At 38.9% G+C, this 20165-nt stretch overlaps 1 protein-coding gene across 4 annotated transcripts in view; it reads right to left on the bottom strand.

The window, feature by feature from the left end:
* The window catches only part of LOC109844938 (probable sulfate transporter 3.3), a 42743-nt gene extending 33386 nt beyond the window's left edge, over positions 1-9357 (bottom strand). Inside the window, exons 1-6 of one of the 4 annotated variants that reach the window (XR_002248171.1) lie at positions 9021-9357; positions 8467-8859; positions 7500-7879; positions 5981-6046; positions 5320-5433; positions 5102-5218 (exon numbers count right to left, since the gene is read on the bottom strand). Coding sequence is in view for 3 of the 4 variants with exons in the window: in XM_020414115.1 (XP_020269704.1) it covers positions 5102-5218; positions 5320-5433; positions 5981-6046; positions 7500-7879; positions 8467-8854 (1065 nt within the window). In the remaining variant the exon portion in view is untranslated. Of the gene's footprint in view, positions 1-5101; positions 5219-5319; positions 5434-5980; positions 6047-7499; positions 7880-8466; positions 8952-9020 lie in introns of all 4 variants that reach the window. The other 3 variants (XM_020414115.1, XM_020414114.1, XM_020414113.1) reach the window with 3 other exon arrangements.

Genomic DNA, 20165 nt, shown 5'->3' on the forward strand with positions numbered 1-20165 from the left:
ATGAAGATGTTTTTCCTCTCCGGGAAGATTCTTGCCTGGGTGGTGAATATGTCTTCTGAGATTTGGCCTTATTTGTGACGATTTGAGTCAACAGGGCCATGAGTTCATCGATGACCTCTTGCTGAGATTTGATCATGGCCTCCTGCTCATCAAGTCTCTTCGTGAGATCTTCATGGTTTCCCGTCATATAAGCGGGGCTCTCATGTTCAACAAAAGAGCTTGATGATTGGGACTCTACAATGGCTGAGTGTTCATCATTGGAATTGGTTCCCCTGGCTAACCTCTGATAGTTGACAGAGGGAATGGCTCCTGTTCGCGTCCGAGTGCGTCCGTTAATTGGAACGACTTGTCTCAGAGTCATCGGAACTAGGGCCTGAGGCTTTCCCTCTGCCGATCACATTGATAGTGACCTCAGGATATTCGGTCTCTGGAGATTTCTTCCTGTGCGAACGTCGTCGTTGGTTAGACAAAGCAACGTCCGTTAATTGGTCGAACACCAATGGTTTGGCCGCATATGAGCAGCATTGATATCCCGAGATGACCATAGGAATCAGCCGTTCACATTGGAATGAACGAATGACTTGCTGCATCGGTCTTTCTCTCGATATAATGAACGAATGACTTGCTGCATCGGTCTTTCTCTCGATATGAACTCTCTCAAATCTATTGTAAAGATTTGAGGAGAATTACTCACTGATCGTGAGGTTTGAACTGGAACCCCAAGTCCATGATTGGACAGGACTGGCTCTTGGTGAATATGGATCTGGTTGAGATGCCTTGAATCCATAAACTTCTTATATCCGCCCCTCAATCTAGTCGCGCTACGAAGCTCCACGGTATATACCAGGTTCTGTATTGGATTTGGAACTTGGGACACGAAGGTCGTGTTTGGCACCTGAGACGCGAAGGTCGCGTTTGGCACCTGAAACGCGAAGGTCGCGTTTTGGTTTGGCAACATGAGGGTCGCGTTCTTCATTGTCGACGCGAGGGTCGTGTTTTGACTGGGAAACGCAAAGTTGAAGTTTGCGTTCAACGAAGCCTTAAGGTCCGCGTTTTGGCTGTAAAACGCGCCATTGAGGGCCACGTTCAGTCTGGTTCTCGCGAAGTTCATGTTTGGGCTCATAAACACGAGGCTTGTGTTCTAAAGTGGAAACACGAAGCTCAGGGCCGCGTTTAGGCTCATGAACGCGAAGCTCACGTTGGTTGGAGGATCGACTTTCAGAGATGGGACTGTATGAACAGTGCAACCCCCAGGGAAGACAGCCCTTTGATGAGTCGGTCACAATTGGAGCTTTAGTCTCCTTAGAAACTTTGTGGATCTTACGCATAGCCTTGGTGCTAAGGGATCCGGAGGAGATAGCCTCCTCAAACTTGGCTTGATCAAACTCTACCACGAGAGTTTCGACGGTTGTTCCAATGAGATGAACATCGGATTGCGCCACCACTTCTTCATCAGAGAAGCTAGTCCCCAGCAGAGTCACCATCTTTTGTTTGTGGAAAAATTCGATGTAAAAGAAATAATGAAAGAAAAATTGATTTATATTCTCTCAAAATCGATTACAATTTGGATTTCCTGATTACAAAAGAGAGGAGAATGAATTTGACTCTCCCCTTTATTTAATTCTGGGTTCTTCTTGGTAGCGATGGAGTGCCTTCCTCGAATGCTCATGTCGAGTTTGCTCTTCGTTGACGATCCGAACGTCTTGATTCACTGGAACGTGGTCTTCTCCTCACGATTTGACGTTGTGGAGAGCTTACGTGGCAAGTTTGAAAATAACTCTTAACGAGTTAATAACTCAGAGCGAGTTTTAGAATGACTTGCAGAGCATGTTTTGAAACTCTGGACAAGTTGATAACTCAAATCGAGTTCAACTCGAGTTTAACTCTGAACGAGTTTGAACTCTTGAAAAAGAGTTGATTTAACCGAAAGTCGGTTATAAGCCAAGGATGAATGCTCCAAGGACTTTGTTGCTGCAGAAAGCTCCAAGATGCCCGATCAAGGATCCCCAAAGAGCCAGCTCCAGCCAGCCGAATATCTCTTCTTTGCTGCTCAAAAAAGAAGGATCCGAACTCAATTGAGTTTTTTTGGTATTTATAGGGGATTAAGGGTGGTAACTACCCCCTTAATCTGCTCCTAAGTGGGGCGGAAATCCCTCAAATCATGGGGAGGAAACGGTTCTTGGAACTGTTTGGTTCGTGTTTGAACGAGTCAAACGCCGAAAATGACGTTCTGGGCCCGAACTCTGCGTTTTAGACTAAAAACGCAGAGTTGGGCCTATGTTGGGTGGCTGAACACACAGGCCGCGATGCGTTGTAACTCTGAAACGCAGAGTTGGGACACAGAGATGAACTCTGCGTTTTAGACCTGAGACGCAGAGTTGGAACACAGAGATGAATTCTACGTTTTAGACCTGAGACGCAGAGTTGGAACACAGAGATGAACTCTGCGTTTTGGACCTGAGACGCAGAGTTGGGTTCTGCATGGACTCTGCGCTTTGAGTCCACGAACTCTGCGTTTTGACTCTGGAACGTAGCCACGGCCTCTGCGTTTCGAGTTTGGAACGCAGCCACGACCTCTGCATTTTGAGTTTGGAACGCAGGCACGACCTTTGCGTTTTGAATCTGGAACGCAGCCACGACCTCTGCGTTTTGAGTTTGGAACGCAGCCACGACCTCTGCGTTTTGAGTTTAGAACGCGGGCATGACCTCTGCGTTTCGAATCTTGGATGCAGAGGTGAGTCTCAGGCGGGCTCGGCGAGCTTCAGGCTAAGTCTAATGTTCAGACGAAGTCCAGTCTTGCAGACGGACTTCAGAACATAACTTGCTGCGAAGAACAGGTCATAACTTTCAAACCGTAAGTCAGAATTGGACAAATTATATATGAAAATCGGCTATCTCGACGAGACGAAGCCGACCAAACCAACCCCTAAGGGTTTGGTTTGCTCCGTCGGTTTTGCCAAATTCCTTACGGTTTGAGAGATATCTTCGTTTTAATATGAAGAGACCGTCAATTTGTAGTCTCTTTTGCTAGAGCGTTGCAAAGATCGTCACCTTGTAACCTTCATCTTGGCTCCTTGAAAATATGAGAGTCATCAGATTGTAACTCCCGATGTTGATTGTGAAGGCTGTTGAATTAGAGCTTTCATCAGTTGTCGTGAAGGTCGTCAGATTGTAACCTCCAGCGATCTACGTGAAAGTCTTTAAATTATGGCCTTCTGGAAGTTGTCAGATTGTAACTTCCATTATTGGTGTCTGATGGGGATAAACTATCTGTAGTGATTTTTAGACAGCCTACAACCCCGTCTGAGGTTCCTCTTGCTCTCCGTCGAGGCAAACGACCACATATCATGCCTAAACGGTATGCTTCGGTTACTTCCTATTTACCTATCTTTCATAATTTTTTACTGACATTCATACTACCATTGAGCCAAAGTTCTTTCTAAAGGCAGTTCAATTTGCAGAGTGGTGACAAGATATGGCTAAGGAATTTCAGGCCTTTTAACAAACACACACATGAGATGTTGTTCCTTGTCCTCCTGCATCTCTCTAGTTGGCAGTAAATGGGTTTATAATGTCAAATATCGTTCTGATGGCACCATTGAACGTCGGAAGGCCCGTTTAGTGGCTCGAGGTTTCACTCAGCAATAGGGTATTAATTATGAGGAGATATTTGCTCATGTTGCTCAGATGTCTACCATTCGTACTCTCCTTGCAGTTATCGCTACTCATCGTTGGCCCGTATATCAGATGGATGTCAAGAATGTCTTTCTCCATGGCTCTTTATCTGAGACAGTGTATAAGCAACCGCCTATAAGGTACAATATTACTCCAGGACATGCATGTCTTCTTCGTCGCACTGTTTATGGTCTCAAACAGGCACCTCGCGCTTGGTTTGACTGTTTTCGCGATTCGTACTCAAAGCGGGCTTTATGGAAAGTCATCAAGATGTTTTTTTGTTTGTTCACACTACATCGTACGACAGAGTTTTATTACTTATTTATGTAGATGATATGATCATTATAGGTGATGATGTTGCTGGTATACAGTACGCAAAATCTAAATTGCAACAACAGTTCCATATGAAGGATCTTGGATCTCTTTGCTATTTTCTTGGTCTAAAAATCTCTCAGGGCCCACGAGGAGTACTACTGTCTCAACAAAAGTATATCTCAGATATTCTAGTTCGTGCTGAGCTAACTGACAATGCAACTATCGATACACCACTTCAACAGAATGTTAAACTTATCTCTCATGTTGTTGGCATTATTAGTTAATTTGTTGATGCCCCATACTCTGTACACTATGCTACCTTATTATGATTCTTCGGTATCTCTGAGGCACTAGCACTCGCTCTCTTCTGTATTCTGCTACATCCGATTTAGAGCTTCGTGCATATTTTGATGCTGATTGGGCTAGTGGTCTAACTATCAGGAAGTCTACCACATGTTATTGTATCTTTCTTGGTGATTCCCTTATTTCCTAGCGGAGTAAGAAACAAAATGTTGTTACCCTTTTTAGCATCGAAGCAGAGTATCGTGCAATGTCCACAACAGCTAAATAAATTATTCATCTTCATCATCTTCTCAGTGATTTAGGGTATTTTTGTTCCGACTCCTACTCCTCTCTATTGTGATAATAAGAGTGCTATCCAGATTGCTAATAATTCAGTATTTTATAAGAGGACCAAACACATTAAGATCGACACTCATTTTCTTCGTCAACAAGTTATCAAGGACAAGACAATTCAACTTGGTTATGTCTAGCTCATCCGCCGACGAGCTTGCAGATTTCTTCACGAAGGCCTTACCTGTTCATCGATTCCAGTTTCTTGTACGCAAACTCACTTTGTTTGACCCAACATGAGTTTGAGGGGGACTATTGATATAAGATTAAGTCCCACATTGGTTATGAGAGGACACCTCATGCCTCCTCTCTTTGTATATATATAGGTATACATATTCAATACTTAATCTAAGAGAAATTTACCCCAAGACACTCTCTCTCTCTCTTTTAACTCAACTATACTCTCCGCACAATAAATGCTGACAAAATGATAAAAATTAAACTGAATAACGCGACACAAAAATTAGCGACGACTCACCGTTAGGGAGATAATTCCGGTGATAATCCCAGTTCTTAGCACGGTGCTTAAGTAGGGACTTTCAAAGATTAATTTGTCCCATGAAGGCGGATTTAGTCCACGCTCTAGTTTTCCTATCTGCAAAGGCATCCATCGAGTAGAAACTTGAGCATATAATTCAGAAAATGGAAAAAGAAAAAAGAAGTACTTGGAGAGTAGCAATTTTAGTAGCTACTCACAATGCTGATTCCATCTTTCTGAGCTTTTATCAAGTAAACAAGAAGTGTGGAAATGATGACAGATGCTAATGGGGCTCCTGCGGATATCCAGAAAAGCTTAGGCTTTTTCATGCTCTGCATTAGAAAATTACAGTTTCAATTTCGAAAGGACGGGGATATCCGTGCAAACAATCATTGTCGCAATAACAAACCCCATTCCAATCGATGAGGTCGGTCGAGTTATCAACTATTACACAAAATTCTTTTTTCTACACTGGGGTAAAAGTATTCTAAAATGTCATAAAACATTGGAAATACTCTAATTAAGTCCATAACTAACGTCCATAGAACACTATTTTCTGTAAGTTTCCTTAAATATACAAAAGAATTGAATGTAAACTTTATTTTGTACGTTCTTAGCGTAGTGTTTGCGAAAGGTAATTAAAAACTATTTGCCTGTAGATTTAGTAAAATGTGAACTTTATATATAAGTCTTTGTTAAAGTTTTAGTCTAGAAGAAATAAATTTAATAGCCAGGTCACAAAGATGATGTTGTTGACTTTTTATCTTAAGTATTTTTTCATAAGAATGTTTTCAAAATTTAGATCACTACTAAATGCAATTATCTAATAATAATCACTAAATAAAAATTAGTAGCAGAACATGTGGGAAGGGAACATACAACATGTCTGGCCGACAGAAGAAAGACTAAGAAGCTGATCCCCATAAGTATCGTCTGCCATGACCACTGTCCAAAAACCAATAGCCTCACTCTCACAAGAATACATAAGATGAAAAATATTAAAGGCAAAAAAAAAGTACTTAGAGAGACCTTTTTTAGTCACTTCACATATTAAATAAAACAAAATTTATCTTTGAAGTTTATTTTTGAGTAAATTTCAGGAACTCCTTAAGCTTGGGCATTTCTCTGGTAACCTCCTTAGCTTTTGAAATGTCACAAACACACCCCCTTGACTTTTGGGGTTCTCGGAAAACACCTTCAACTTTCAATGTTTCAAGATACCCCACTAAAAGCATTAACCGCAGTGTTCGCATGTAAAATTATGCTGGGAGATGTGCTCGCCGGCGAAAATCGTGGTTCATACTTTTATGTGGCAATTTCAGAAAATTGTTGAAAGTTGAAGGGGTTTTTCTGAGAACCGCAAAACTTAAGGAACGCTTCGTGACATTTTGAAAAGTTAAGGGAGGATATTTGATAAATGCCAAAAGTTAAGGGGGTTTTCTAAAATTTATCCTTAAATAATAGAAAGATTTTGTAAATCCAATTAATTCTTAAGTCCTTTTAACCCCTCCATTACATAGCATGTTTATTAGTCGGTTTAAATGGGTTTAAAGGGGTTGATCTAGTAGTGGTACCTATTTATTATGTTCACGTCAACCCATAAAAATAAAATGGTACAGGCGGTTCTGATACCAAGTAGAGAGGGAATGGAATTCCCAAATTGTCCATGTACTTACATATATGATAGAGCTTTGCTACAGAGACCCAAAATATGGGACCAATAGAGGGGATAAGTGAGGTGTTCCCCTCCTATTGGATAATGAGTTGGCCATCATTAATGATGGCCAACTCATTATCCAATAGGGATGGCCAACTCATTATCCAATAGGAGGGGGCTATTGGATAATGAGTTGGCCATCATTAATGATGGCCAACTCATTATCCAATAGGAGGGGAACGCCTCACTTGTCCCCTCTATTGGTCCCATATTTTGGGTCCTTGGAGAATTTTTCCAGAATTAAATGTGCACCAAATAAATATTAACTCTTAGATCATTGAACTTAATGATTCATGCATCAGATCCAACTATTGATATCCTTGAGAAGCTTTTTATTTATTTTTTTGGTTGTTGCAATAGACGGTGTCCACCGGATATTCTCATATTCGTTGCACTCAAATAACTTCTCCCTTCTACCGGTCATCCTAATCCTGTCACCTGAGCCCCACATCTAGATTGTCCAAGAGCAGGTAAATTTCTCCCATCCCTCTTTTTCCTCCCCTAATCCTGACACATGGCCCCCACACGCATTATTGAGCCTTGACCCAAGTGGCTGTGTGGGTTCCGTCATCAACCCAAGAGTGCGTCAAAGCCACACTTAAGCGAAGCGAAACCAAACAAACGCTTCGGTACTTTTTGTGTCCTACTAATTAACTTCAGACCCAAACAAAACCAACTCACCTCATCCGTGCGGTGGAACACCGAGCTCGTGACCTGAACCAACCCCATCTGCTTCGTAAAATGCACGATCCCCAGCAGCGCCTTCAGCTGCTGAAGTGACACTATAATCGCCGCCCCGGCCATGAATCCGATCAGAGTCGACTTTGACAAGAAGTCGATGATGAATCCGAGCCTGAGGATGCCGAGTGAGGCCTGGAAGAGCCCGGCGATGAACGTGGAGGTTAAGGCGAGCCGGAGGAAGAGGTGCGATTCGGTGTTGGGGTTCGCGAGGGGGCGGAGCATGGAGCCCATTATGAGGGAGGCGATTGATGTCGGGCCGACCGCTAAGTCCCTTGAGCTGCCGAGGACTGAATACACCAGCGGGGGGACGAAGCTCGAATCTGTATCAGTACTCGTACATCTCATTAGTATATATATATAGGAGAACGCACGGTCTTTGAAATTTATATTTTAAAAAAAAAAAATTGCGCACCTTATAATTAGCAGCATGTATGCGATTTAAGATTCGTAGAGATAAAAAAATTGAAAGGAAAACCTTTGAAAAAAGTCCTCATGAAATAAACTAGCATGCAAACATGATATCTCACTAGAACAAATTTTTGTTTTAAACCCATTTCAACTCTTTTTTACCGGAACCGACGGACTCCCATTTTATTTTAAAAAAAAAGTCCGTCGGTTCCGGTAATAAAAAGGTGGAATGGGTTTAAAGCAAAAATTTGTTCTATCTCACTAGCTATCAGCGCCATATAAACATCTTTCCGATCGATGATGAAAATATAAAGAATAAAAAATTCGAAGCAAGCACCAGCAAATAAAAACAAGACTGCTAATTAAGGATGGGAAGCGTTTAATAATGAAACAAACTTCAGAAAATAAACCAGTACGCCCCATTATTAGCAGCACACATGTACCCACAATTATTAGCAGCATATACACGATTTGAGATTTGCAAGGGCTGAATTCTTACAGAGGCCGATGATGGGTGGCAGGTTGGCGAGGTTAGCGTAGCTGATGCCCTGAGGAATGGCGAGGCTGGCGATGGTGAGGCCGGCAATGAGATCAGACTTAAACAGCGAGAATGAATAAGCCGGAGCCCACCTAAAGATCGGAAACAAATACTGAAACCCAAAAACCCATTTTGTTTTGAGGGGCATTCCTTTAAAATGCCTGAAAGGATCGTCGGGAAAGAAAGTCTCCTTGAACTTGATCTTCATCTTCTTCAGTGTGCTCCTCGGCGGCGGCAGGACTACCTTGTGGATTACCTCCATCACTTTTATCTCCCTATGATCCTCATTGTTGTTGCTGCTGTTGTTGCCGTCACCACCGTCACCATGATTACTATCTCTTCTCTCCATTATACCTGAGATCTCTCAAAATGATGAGCAACTGAGTATCTTCCCTTGTTAGAGGGGCAGGGTATCTATAGGGCCACACTCGTAAAGAGATTGGACGCTAGACAACAAAAAGGGAAGAATCAAACTAAAAGCAATAGTTTGGTGGTGATTTGATGGGAATACTAACCAGAGAGAGAGAGAGAGGGAGGAGAACCTTATCGATCACCACCTTGCCTTCTTCTTGGTAGTGGGGCTAAATATTGAAGCTCCTCGATCTTGAAGGTTGTTTTCTTCCTTTTTTTTTCTTCCTCTCTCTTTATATCACTTTTATTATTTTCTCTTCCTTTTGAGAGATTCTTTTTAACTTTCTCGTATGTTTTGTGATGGAGGGAGGAGGGGAGTTAATGTAGATCTTGGGGGGATGTGCCATGGTCTTATAAAGCGTATTGGACTTTGCAATGGTTGGGTTGTAATTATCGCACGAACATAAAAGGAATGTGCAGCAGGTTCAGGGTGAGTAAGTAATTATCTGCAATAATTAAATTGAGTTTATTTATTGGTTAATTGCAACGAGAGAGAAGGGGGGAGATTCTACCTCTTTAATTTTGACAAAAGAGAAGAGGGGTGTGGTGTGCTAAGGAGGAATCTTAGTTCGTGTACATTCGTGGGCCTGTTGGAGGAATTGGATTAGGCTTGACTAGAATGATAAAAAAGCAAAGGGTATAAAAAGACTTGGATTTGGTAATGATAGAGGAATTTTATGAAAGAGGAAAGAACTATGAGAGAGAGGGGTCAACTTTCTTTCAAAAGGGAGAAGCAAACAAGCAAACCAACAAAGACCACTTGTTCCGCACGTGCCAATCACGGAGAGGGTCGGTTGTGGTTGTAGGATAACTATCATATTTAGGAAACTTTGTCCTTGGAGCAGTCGGTTGGTGATGGCCAGTTCCTTGTTACCGTTTATTTCTTGAAGGGATAACCATTCTTCTAGGGATGGGAACAATAAGTAATTAGCATTTATACCTATATTCACTCTCCTTTATTATTTTCAAATGAAATATAGAAAACTATATATATTATGAGCTTTCTTTACTGTCATGTTAAGGAAAGAGATTGCTCTAAGGATAATGGCTAATGAAGAGAGTTGAAGCAAGAAGTGAGGATGCATGAGTGGGGTCTATGTTCTCTAGCTCCTTTCTTTTTGTCTCTGTTTCTCTCTTCTTTAATCATTGTCCTTGGACAATGGTTTGCGAAATCCTTCAAAAAAAAAAAAAAGGCTATCCGACCATTGAGACTCATCATTTTGACATATATAATTGGATAGTTCCATTAGCAAGCTTTTAATTATTTTAACAGTTGCAATACGTGCATCCTAATATTTTCCTCTAAAGATATGTATTAATTTGCAAGTCGACTATAGCTGGAGAAATAATTGTTCGGTTCGTTGCAAGAGCGATGCAATTACTACGTACACGGACAAAGTCAAAGTAGGTTTATGTTACCAATCCCTCGAGAGCAGCAGCAACAGTAAAAGCAGGGGCCTCTCCGTTCCAAATCAACCCGATATCAGTAGCCTCTACACATTTCAGAGCATCACCTCTCGGTTTTTTGGACTTGTGTGCGAGGTAAGGAAAATACTCTTACAGATGCCGATCATGCCTATCTGAACAAGAAAGTTGTTCGCAATTAGATAGCCATGCAGCATTGGTTTTTAGTATTTCCTCGTGAGATTGTAGTTCCTATACTATTCCTAGCTAGCTAGAGATGTCATTTAGTTTGATGGCCTGCCAGCTGAATTATTAGTCTTTCAATGTCTTAATCTTGTATTATGTTTCATTGAGATATTGGCATTTACCTTCCGCAGTATCTATTGTTGTTTATCTGTGATGATCTATTATGACAGATTATGTGGTTGCATGGATGATTAAGGATAATGCAAACAGGCTTATGAGTATTTATGAGAGGTTTTCTTTTGTAGAATGCTTTTTATTCAACTCCCTTTTGTAGAATGCTTCTAAACTACATGAGACCTGCAACTGATCCAGCAAAATATATATTTATCATGTGTTTTTGAGATATCATATTTTCGACGATTTTACAAATTAGTGAGATTTCACAAACGCTAAATGAGATTTTAAAATTTTCTTTTCAAACATATTTTTTTCATGTTTATAATCATTCCCCAAATTTTTATTATTTTTGGAGTTTATTTGTTATTTTAAACCAAATTTACATACACAGATTCTCACTAAAAACCAGTGTCTGGAATGTATCAGAGTTCGATCGACCGGCCAGAAGGTCTGTTTACAGACCCTACAAACAAATCACTCATTAGTCGACCGACACACAATTATCGGTCGACCGATGGCATAGTATCAGTCGACCGATACAACATTGTCGGTCGACCGATTGAGCCTGGATTGTTTTAGTCTGCCAACGATCATATTGTCGGTCGACTGGCCATGGTCAACCAGTCGACCAAATGTACTGTAATGGTCATATTTCTAGAGTTCGGGTTTTTGGGGATTTTGTTTTTTTTTTCTTGGGTTTTTAGGCTTTGTTTTGTGAACCTATTGTTGGCCTTCTTTTTTTGATGATGTTTAACAAACAATTTATAACTAATGTTGTTTGTCTAGTGCTTGTGTTATCTATTCATTGTAGACAAACAACTAGTTGGAGGATGGATGGAATCGAGCCTTAACGATCATATCAAATGGAGGTTGGCGGAATTGTGGAGTGAAGCAACGTCAATTCAAGTTAAAGATCCAATTACAAACTTCTTCCGCAAAGTTTACCAAGTCATGCTCATTGAAGACCTTCATCAAGCTTGGGTATATTTAGTATAGGTTTATATTATGTGTGTTTAATACTCTAAGCTCAATATCATATACACACACAATATTGGATTTTCTCACAAAATTAGCTATTTTGAGAAAACTTTATGATATTGTTTTATTGACCATGTTTACTTTATATTCATGTGTTATAATGTTTATGGAGACATTTCATAAAGTTTCAATATGCGTTTAAACTCTTTTTGTCAAAAACATGTTCTTAACAAATTCATATTCATGCATGTTTTTACAAAATAATGAGTTTTCACAATTGAAAAATGAAAAATGAAAATTTATTTTTGTAACATGTTTGTTTTCATGTTTATAAACATTTTGCAAAGTTTCATCAAGTTTGGAAATGATTTGTTATGTTTAATGGAATTTACAAAATCATGTTTTTGTTTGTGCACATGTTCGTGCATGTTTTACAAAACAGAAGAGTTTTTATAAATGGGAAGTGATATTTAAAAAATTCTTTCTTTGACATGTTTATCTACATGTTTAGAAACTTTCCTCAAAATTTTACTATTTTTGGAGTTGATTTACTGTGCCCAATTGATTTTACAAAATCGCGTATGTTGATCAGCAGTTTTTCAGAAACTGTAAATCTGTGTTGAAACATTTATTTCTCTCAACTGGGAAATGATTTTTCAGAAATTCTTTCTCTAAATATTATTCTACATGTCTATAACATTCCCACAAAATTTCATATTTTTTGGAGCTGTTTTACTATTTTTAATTGATTTTACAAAACTGAAACGTAGTGCTACAGTACCAGCGGTCGACCGGTACGGTCGACCGCCAAACTCTCTGGACGTGGTTACTGTAGCACAACGGCTATATTTTCCAGATTTTGATATATCCGTTATTTTATCTTTTTGCTTGGTTTTCTTGGGTTTTTGGGCTTGTTTCATGAGCCTATATATATTCCATGACATCATACTTCTAAGGGTACTCAAGAAATGTTTTAAACAAGTTTAAAGAGTTTTAAACAAGGGTTTAAGTGTGTTTTAGTGTTTGTTTGGTTTGAAGATTGTTTTCACAAGTGGAGGAGATCATATTCTTATTTGGGCTCCAATCTCCATCTCTCCATCTTATCATCTATTGGAGAAGTTTTCTAAACTCTATCTAGCTTTACATTTGCTTAGTTATTTGATTATCATTCTTTAAAGCTAGTTTTTATATTGAGTTTAGATTTGATTATATTATCTCATTGTTACACACACCCACTTGAGCTTATTGTATTTGCATACATAGTATATTAGGGTTGTGAGAGATTGTAACATTGAGTTGTGCTTAATTGTGTTCTCATCTATTGTAGAGAACAAATTTATATTTGTTACATTGTGAGTGGTGTAAGGTTTTCGGTGAGCTAGAAAACCGAGTGTGTTGTGAAGTTTTCGGTGAACTAGAAAACCGAGTGTGAGGAGTGAACGTTGTTCGGTGAGCGTTGAAAACCGACACTGTGAGGTGTAAACGTTATTCGGGTGAGCGTAGAAAACCCGGTTGTGATAGTGGATTTCTCCCCGGGAGTGGGGAGCGGAGACGTAGGACGGAAGGTCCGAACTCCGTGATCATATTGCTTGTTTTGAGTGTGCTTTGGCGTTCTTTCATATTTATGTTCATATCTTATATCGCCATTGTCATTAGCTCATTATCTATATCATCCACTATCTTGTTTACATTGTTTACCCTTGTGTTTATATATCCTTGCATATATAGTTCATCATATAGGATATATCTCATTATTCATATTGCTTATCCTAGCTCATATATCTTGTTGTATTTCATACTTGCTAGGATAACTTGTTAATTAATTTTAATTAGCATATAATCGGATTAGATTAGCATAAGACCCTAATCACCCCCCCTCTAGGGTCTAACAATTGGTATCAGAGCTTGGTGCTCTTTGATTTTCGGGTGAACGTAGAAAACCCGGTTGTGTTAGTGGATTTCTCCCCGGGAGTGGGGAGCGGAGACGTAGGACGGAAGGTCCGAACTCCGTGATCATATTGCTTGTTTGAGTGTGCTTTGGCGTTCATTTATATTTATGTTCATATCTTATATCGCCATTGGCCATAGCTCATTAATTATATGATCCACTATTTAGTTCATATTGTTTACCCTTGTGTTGTTTATATATCCTTGCATATATCTCATAGTATATCTCTTTGCTAGGATATTTACCTTTGTTCATATTGCTTATTCTTGCACATAACTCTTTTATATCTATCTTGCAAGAATATACTTGTTAATTAATTTTAATTGGCACTTAAATCGGATTAGATTAGCATAAGACCCTAATCACCCCCCCTCTAGGGTCTAACAATTGGTATCAGAGCTTGGTGCTCTTTGATTTAAGGTCTAATCGCCTTGAGTTAAAGATCCAAGTTATCTCTTTGTGCTAATCTTGTTTTGATTATATTTGTATCTTGCTTGCATATTTTTATAAATTATGGATATGAATGATGCATCTTGTTTAGGCTATGATTCTAGTGTTGCTCCTAAATTCAATGTTTTTCCCTATGCTCAATGGTGCTTTAGATTCAAAATATTTGTTCAATCTAAAAATATCAATTTATGGGAAATCATTGATTGTGCTTATTTTGTGCCCATGTTGGAGAAATCCAAGTGGAGCAAACATGATAAAAAGATGTTTATTATGAACAAGCTTATATTAGAATTTTTATTAAATGCATTTGATTCATTTATGTCTAACAAGCTTGATTCTTTTGATAGCGCTTATACATTATGGAAATTCATAGAAGCGCATCAAGGGGACTTGGAGACGATCCGACAAGCTTTGGAGGCTTCTGTTGGACCCTAGAGGGGGGGTGATTAGGGTCAAGAGGCTATAATTATGTAATTAAAATCCGATCATGAGAAGCTAGCTTCCAATTTTGATATCATTTCCAAAGAAAATGTTGCTCTTAAAGAAAGTAATGATATGTTAAAATTGGAAAATGAGAAATTATCATCATCCATTTCTAGCTTATCTCATGCTAAGATTGATGCCATGTTAGAAGTAGAGAACATAAAGAATGATACAGCTTCTTTTATAAATAACTATTTATGTTCTACTTCTAAAAATGCATATGTGCCTAAAAATGAAGATTTGAATCTTATGAAAAATAGTATTTCATCTTTAGATTCAACTTTGAAAATATGCATTAATAACCATAAGAAGCTTATGGACATGTGTGCCAAGACTAAATCAAAATCATCTACTCATTATGCACACATGTATAGCAAAACTTATAAGTGTTCTATTTGCGGCCGTCAAGGTCATTTAGCTAAGTTTTGTTATGATGCACACAAACATAAGAATTCTAATGTTCCTTGTGCATCTCATATAGCTTCTTCATCTTGTACACTTACACATTCACATGCTCATTCTCACAAAGTTCATCATAAGCATGCTAGTGTGTTCAAGTGTGATTATTGTGGTCGTTTTGGTCATTTGGCCAAATATTGCTTTGATTTGAAAAGAAAATCTCATTTGACAAATGCTTCCAATAGACCACATGTTTTTAAATGTGATGTTTGTGGTAGGTTTGGACATCTTGCTAAATTTTGTTTTGATATACAAAAAGCTTCTAAATTGCAATATGTTCCAAATAGACCATTGTTTAAGAATGTTTCTCATTTACAAAATAATTTTAAAAGAAAATCTTTATTTGCAAATGATTCCCGTGCACGAGCTAATGGTCCACAAAAACAAATGGATCTCTTTCATTGCACAAATTGCAATCGGAAGGGTCATTTGAATGAATATCGTTTTGACCATGTTAGTGCACCACATATACCTAAGAGGGTTCATAATCCTAAGGTTTTGAGCTTAAATGATAGGGGTCATGTCCCTAAATCTTTTGGTACCAAGAGTTCTTGGGTACATGTCCCTAAATCTTTTGGTACCAAGAGTTCTTGGGTACCAAAACAAATTTGATTTTCAAACTAAGAATTTTAATGTTTTTATCCTTCTTTGTCTTGGTTTTGAAAACTATGCCTTAAAATCTTTTGGTTATGAAAACAATTTTTCTTGTATCAAATCTTTGGTTTTCATGATTATTATTTTTGTTTTGATGAGAGAACTATGTTTATATAACCCTCCGGAGTTATTGGGTGTTTATTCCCAAATATTGTTTACCGGGTGCTAAAAATGTTTATATGGGTTATTATTAGCTCAAGAGCTAGATAGAGTTGCCTCTCTTGATTTTTGAAAATCAATGATGATTTGGTTTTATGATTTAAACTTTGATTTATGATTTTAATTGGTTGATTTGTTTTCATTTGAAAACTTTTTACATGATTCTCATGTTTCTCTTCTTTTGATTTCATAAATCTATTTTATACATTGACTTTTATGATATGAGACAATATGTTCATCTTGATATATTTATATATATGTTCTCATTATCTCTTGAATGTGAGTGATTTTTGGCATATTATTTATGCTTGCTCACATGTTTGCCATGATCTTTTATTGCATATAGTCTATATGGTATTTTGATAGGGGGAGCAATCTCTATATCTTTCTATGTGTTATACTCACCCATGCTTATTGGTAGAGGGAGCTTTCGCTCTCTTAATTCTTTTGTCCTCTTTTTGATGTTGTCAAAGGGGGAGAAATATTGTGAGTATATCTATCTTGTTTGTTTATATGCATGTGAATTATAATTTATATATTCATTTCTTTTCATGCATATATCTCTTTTCGTAAATTGTTTGTCATCATCAAAAAGGGGGAGATTGTTGTCCTTCTTGTTTTGATGATGTTTAACAAATAATTTACCACTAATGTTGTTTGTCTAGTATTTGTGTTTTCTTATTTATTATAGACAAACAACATTGTTGGAGGATGGATGGAATAGAGCTTCAACGATCATATCCAAAGGAGGTTGGTGGAATGTCGGTGAAGCCTTGCAATTCAAAGTTCAAGATCCAAGTTCAAGCTTCATCCGCGAGATTACCAAGTCAAGCATAGTGAAGACCAATCAAGCTTGGGTAATTTAGTTTAGGATTTATATTATGTGTGTTATATACTCTAAGCTCAATTATCTATACACACACATTTATTGGTTTCTTCGTATATATATATATATAGTCATATATATATACAAAGTTTCATCAAGTTTGGAATTGATTTGTTATGTTTAATGGAATTTACAAAATCATGTTTTTGTTTGTGCACATGTTCGTGCATGTTTTACAAAACAGATGCGTTTTTATAAATGGGAAGTGATATTCAAGAAATTCTTTCTTTGACATGTTTATCTACATGTTTAGAAACTTCCCTCAAAATTGTACTATTTTTGGAGTTGGTTTACTGTGCCCAATTGATTTTACAAAATCGCGTATGTCAGCAGTTTTTCAGAAACTGTAAATCTGTGTTAAAACATTTATTTCTCTCAACTGGGAAATGATTTTGCAGAAATTCTTTCTCTAACATGTTATTCTACATGTCTATAACATTCCCACAAAATTTCATATTTTTTTGACCTGTTTTACTATTTTTAATTGATTTTACAAAACTGAAATGCAGTACTACAGTACCAGCGGTCGACCGGTACGGTCGACCGACAAACTCTCTGGACGTGGTTACTGTAGCACAACGGCTATATTTTCCAGATTTTGATATATCCGTTATTTTGTCTTTTTCTTGGTTTTCTTGGGTTTTTGGGCTTGTTTCATGAGCCTATATATACTCCATGCCATCATACTTCTAAGGGTACTCAAGAAATATTTTAAACAAGTTTAAAGAGTTTTAAACAAGGGTTTAAGTGTGTTTTAGTGGTTGTTTGGTTTGAAGATTGTTTTCACAAGTGGAGGAGATCATCTTCTTGTTTGGGCTCCAATCTCCATCTCTCCATCTTGTCATCTATTGGAGAAGTTTTCTAAACTCTATCTAGCTTTACATTTGCTTAGTTATTTGATTATCATTCTTTAAAGCTAGTTTTTTATATTGAGTTTAGATTTGATTATATTATCTCATTGTTACATGTAGACGTCAAAAAATGCTGAAAGATATCAAAATACAGCTGGAGAGAAGATCATCCAAAAAATCAACAAAAGGACACAAGTATAGACTGCCTCGCCCGCGAGACAGACTTTGCTGTCTCGCCCGCGAGACAGACTTGGCTGTCTCGCCCGCGAGACAGACTTGGCTGTCTTCTGCCAAAATAACGGAGTTTTAAGACGTGGGAAGCAGTTACAAGAAAACCACCGGGCAGTTGGTGATTTCCGAGACAGTCTTTGCTGTCTCGGCCGCCGAGACAGTAAACACTGTCTCAAAAGCATTTTTTTTCACCCGGGGCTATAAATACCCCCCGAGATGATTTTTTAGGGAGGAGAGAGAGATCAGATCCAGCCTAGATCAGAGCAAACCCAGAGGCTGAGCATACAGAGCAGAGTTCTTGAGCTTCAGGCAATTCCTTGAGATTCTAGCTTTGACTTGATCTTAAGAAGAACGACTATCTTACTTTGATAAGATATAGTTTCAAATTCTCACTTCGATAAACGAAGCAAGAATCGGTAAACCCCTTACGATTCAATCAGAATCTGTGATTTGGTGATCCACGAGTCAAAGCGCTCCCGGCACAGGCAAAGATCCCACACAAGCAGTGATCCAAACAACGATCCTGCGTTTGTTTCTCAAGAGTTGTAATTTTTCCTTTTGTTGTGTAAAATGAGTCTTATAAAAAAGCTATATCTTTTTTTTGAATTTATTGTAATCGACCGAAGATATAATGAATTTCATGACAAAGTTAACTTTTGACGCAAACAAACTGGCGACCACAGTGGGAGCCAACGGTCTCGCTGCCGAGACCGTCGTGTTGACGCAAACAAACTGGCGACCACAGTGGGAGCCAACGGTCTCGCTGCCGAGACCGTCGTGTCGCAGCGAATCATCAAGATCCCGGTTGAATCCATGGTCGAATACGAATTCGACCAAACCAAGTTTGAGGAATATCTCTCATCGTCCTCTTCAAGATCTTCATTGTCTCGCAAGTACAAGAGGATCTCACCATTGAGGAAGACGTCCATGCCAAAGAAGGCACGGAATGAAGACTCTCGCCTGATTGTTGCTGAAGATTTTATTCGCAACAGCTCTGCTCAACAGCATACCTCCCCAATTAAGGAGTCATTCGATCGAAATTCGCCACTGACAAAGAGGGCTCGTCAAAGGCGACGCCAACGCCGCGCTCGTCAATCGGCTAAGGCATTGGAACAAACCGATGGGGTTCGTTATCACGCGGACCTAGAGTCGAGGAGGCATCGAGTGGTTCAGTTGTCTCAACGACCAATCACTCATATCTTTACTAAATTAGCGACGGAGGAATGGACTACAGACAAAAGGGCTCGTTCAACCCTCAAAGAACGTATACAAAAACGTCGCGCAAACGCTGCTCATGCCCGTGCTCTATTACAACAAAGACGAGAAAGGAACAAGAAAACGGTGGCCAAAGAACCACCGAAACTCTACCAAGTTTGGATTCCAAAAACTGGAGTTGTGCAAAATCAGCATTCGGAGCCCGTTAAGACTCCATACCCACAAGGGGGTGGTTCTAAACGTGCGACTCCCGACATAACCTTGGATCGTTCAAAGGCAACAATAAATTGTCCTGAGAATGCCAACAAGGTTTTACACCCCCAGAAGAAGACGCATTCACCAAATGATATCGTCATACCTGGGAGATCATACCAACAGACGATACGATTTTTTGGCAATCATACCGATGAATCGTATTATCAAATTGGGGGTGTGAATAAATTTCGAAAAAGAATTATTCGCTCTCATTGTTCCTGTGCACGACTTATAAGATCAGCTGTCCAAGATGATGAATTCCCTGAAGTTACCATCAACGTGGCTGATAAAAGAAAGTCTAAGCGGCATTCAAGTGACTCAAATCCTGACTTTTCCCCGAGAGGAAGAGTCAATCCAAGAATTGCTCAAAGGATGTCTCGACTCCAATTAGGAGCCATCAGACGCAGAAATTACAAGAGAATGCAAGAAGGAATGTCCTCGGAGGATGAATTCTCGGACACTTATTCTGCAATCGCTTCTGATGATACAATGTCTAGCACGGGACAAACCAAAGAAGTGTTCACAATCACTTCTGATCAATTTGCTCAAATGCTTCAAGAAGCTCTAGCGAAGCAACGTGAAGAAATTAGAGCTGAGATGAAGACAGAGATGGAGTTGGCTATCCAACAAATGAAGGAATTGCTAGCTCAACGGCCTCGACCTCCAGAGTCTAGTCAGCGAGCTGAATCCAGCCGCCACACTCAGAAAGTTGTGGATGACAGTGATTCCGAAGTGGATGAAGTCATTATGGCTGATACACCTCCCAATAGCAATAACACTGGGAGTGGTTTAACACATTCTCCCAATAACGATATTGGGAGTAGTTCAATGGCACCTCTTACAGGGGGTGGTCTAACTCATTCTCCTCAACGTCATTCGAATGAAGACATAGACGATGACGGAAAAATGAAAG

The sequence above is a fragment of the Asparagus officinalis genome, chromosome 6 (genome assembly GCF_001876935.1).
Source record: "Asparagus officinalis chromosome 6, Aspof.V1, whole genome shotgun sequence".
Taxonomy (NCBI): domain Eukaryota; kingdom Viridiplantae; phylum Streptophyta; class Magnoliopsida; order Asparagales; family Asparagaceae; genus Asparagus; species Asparagus officinalis.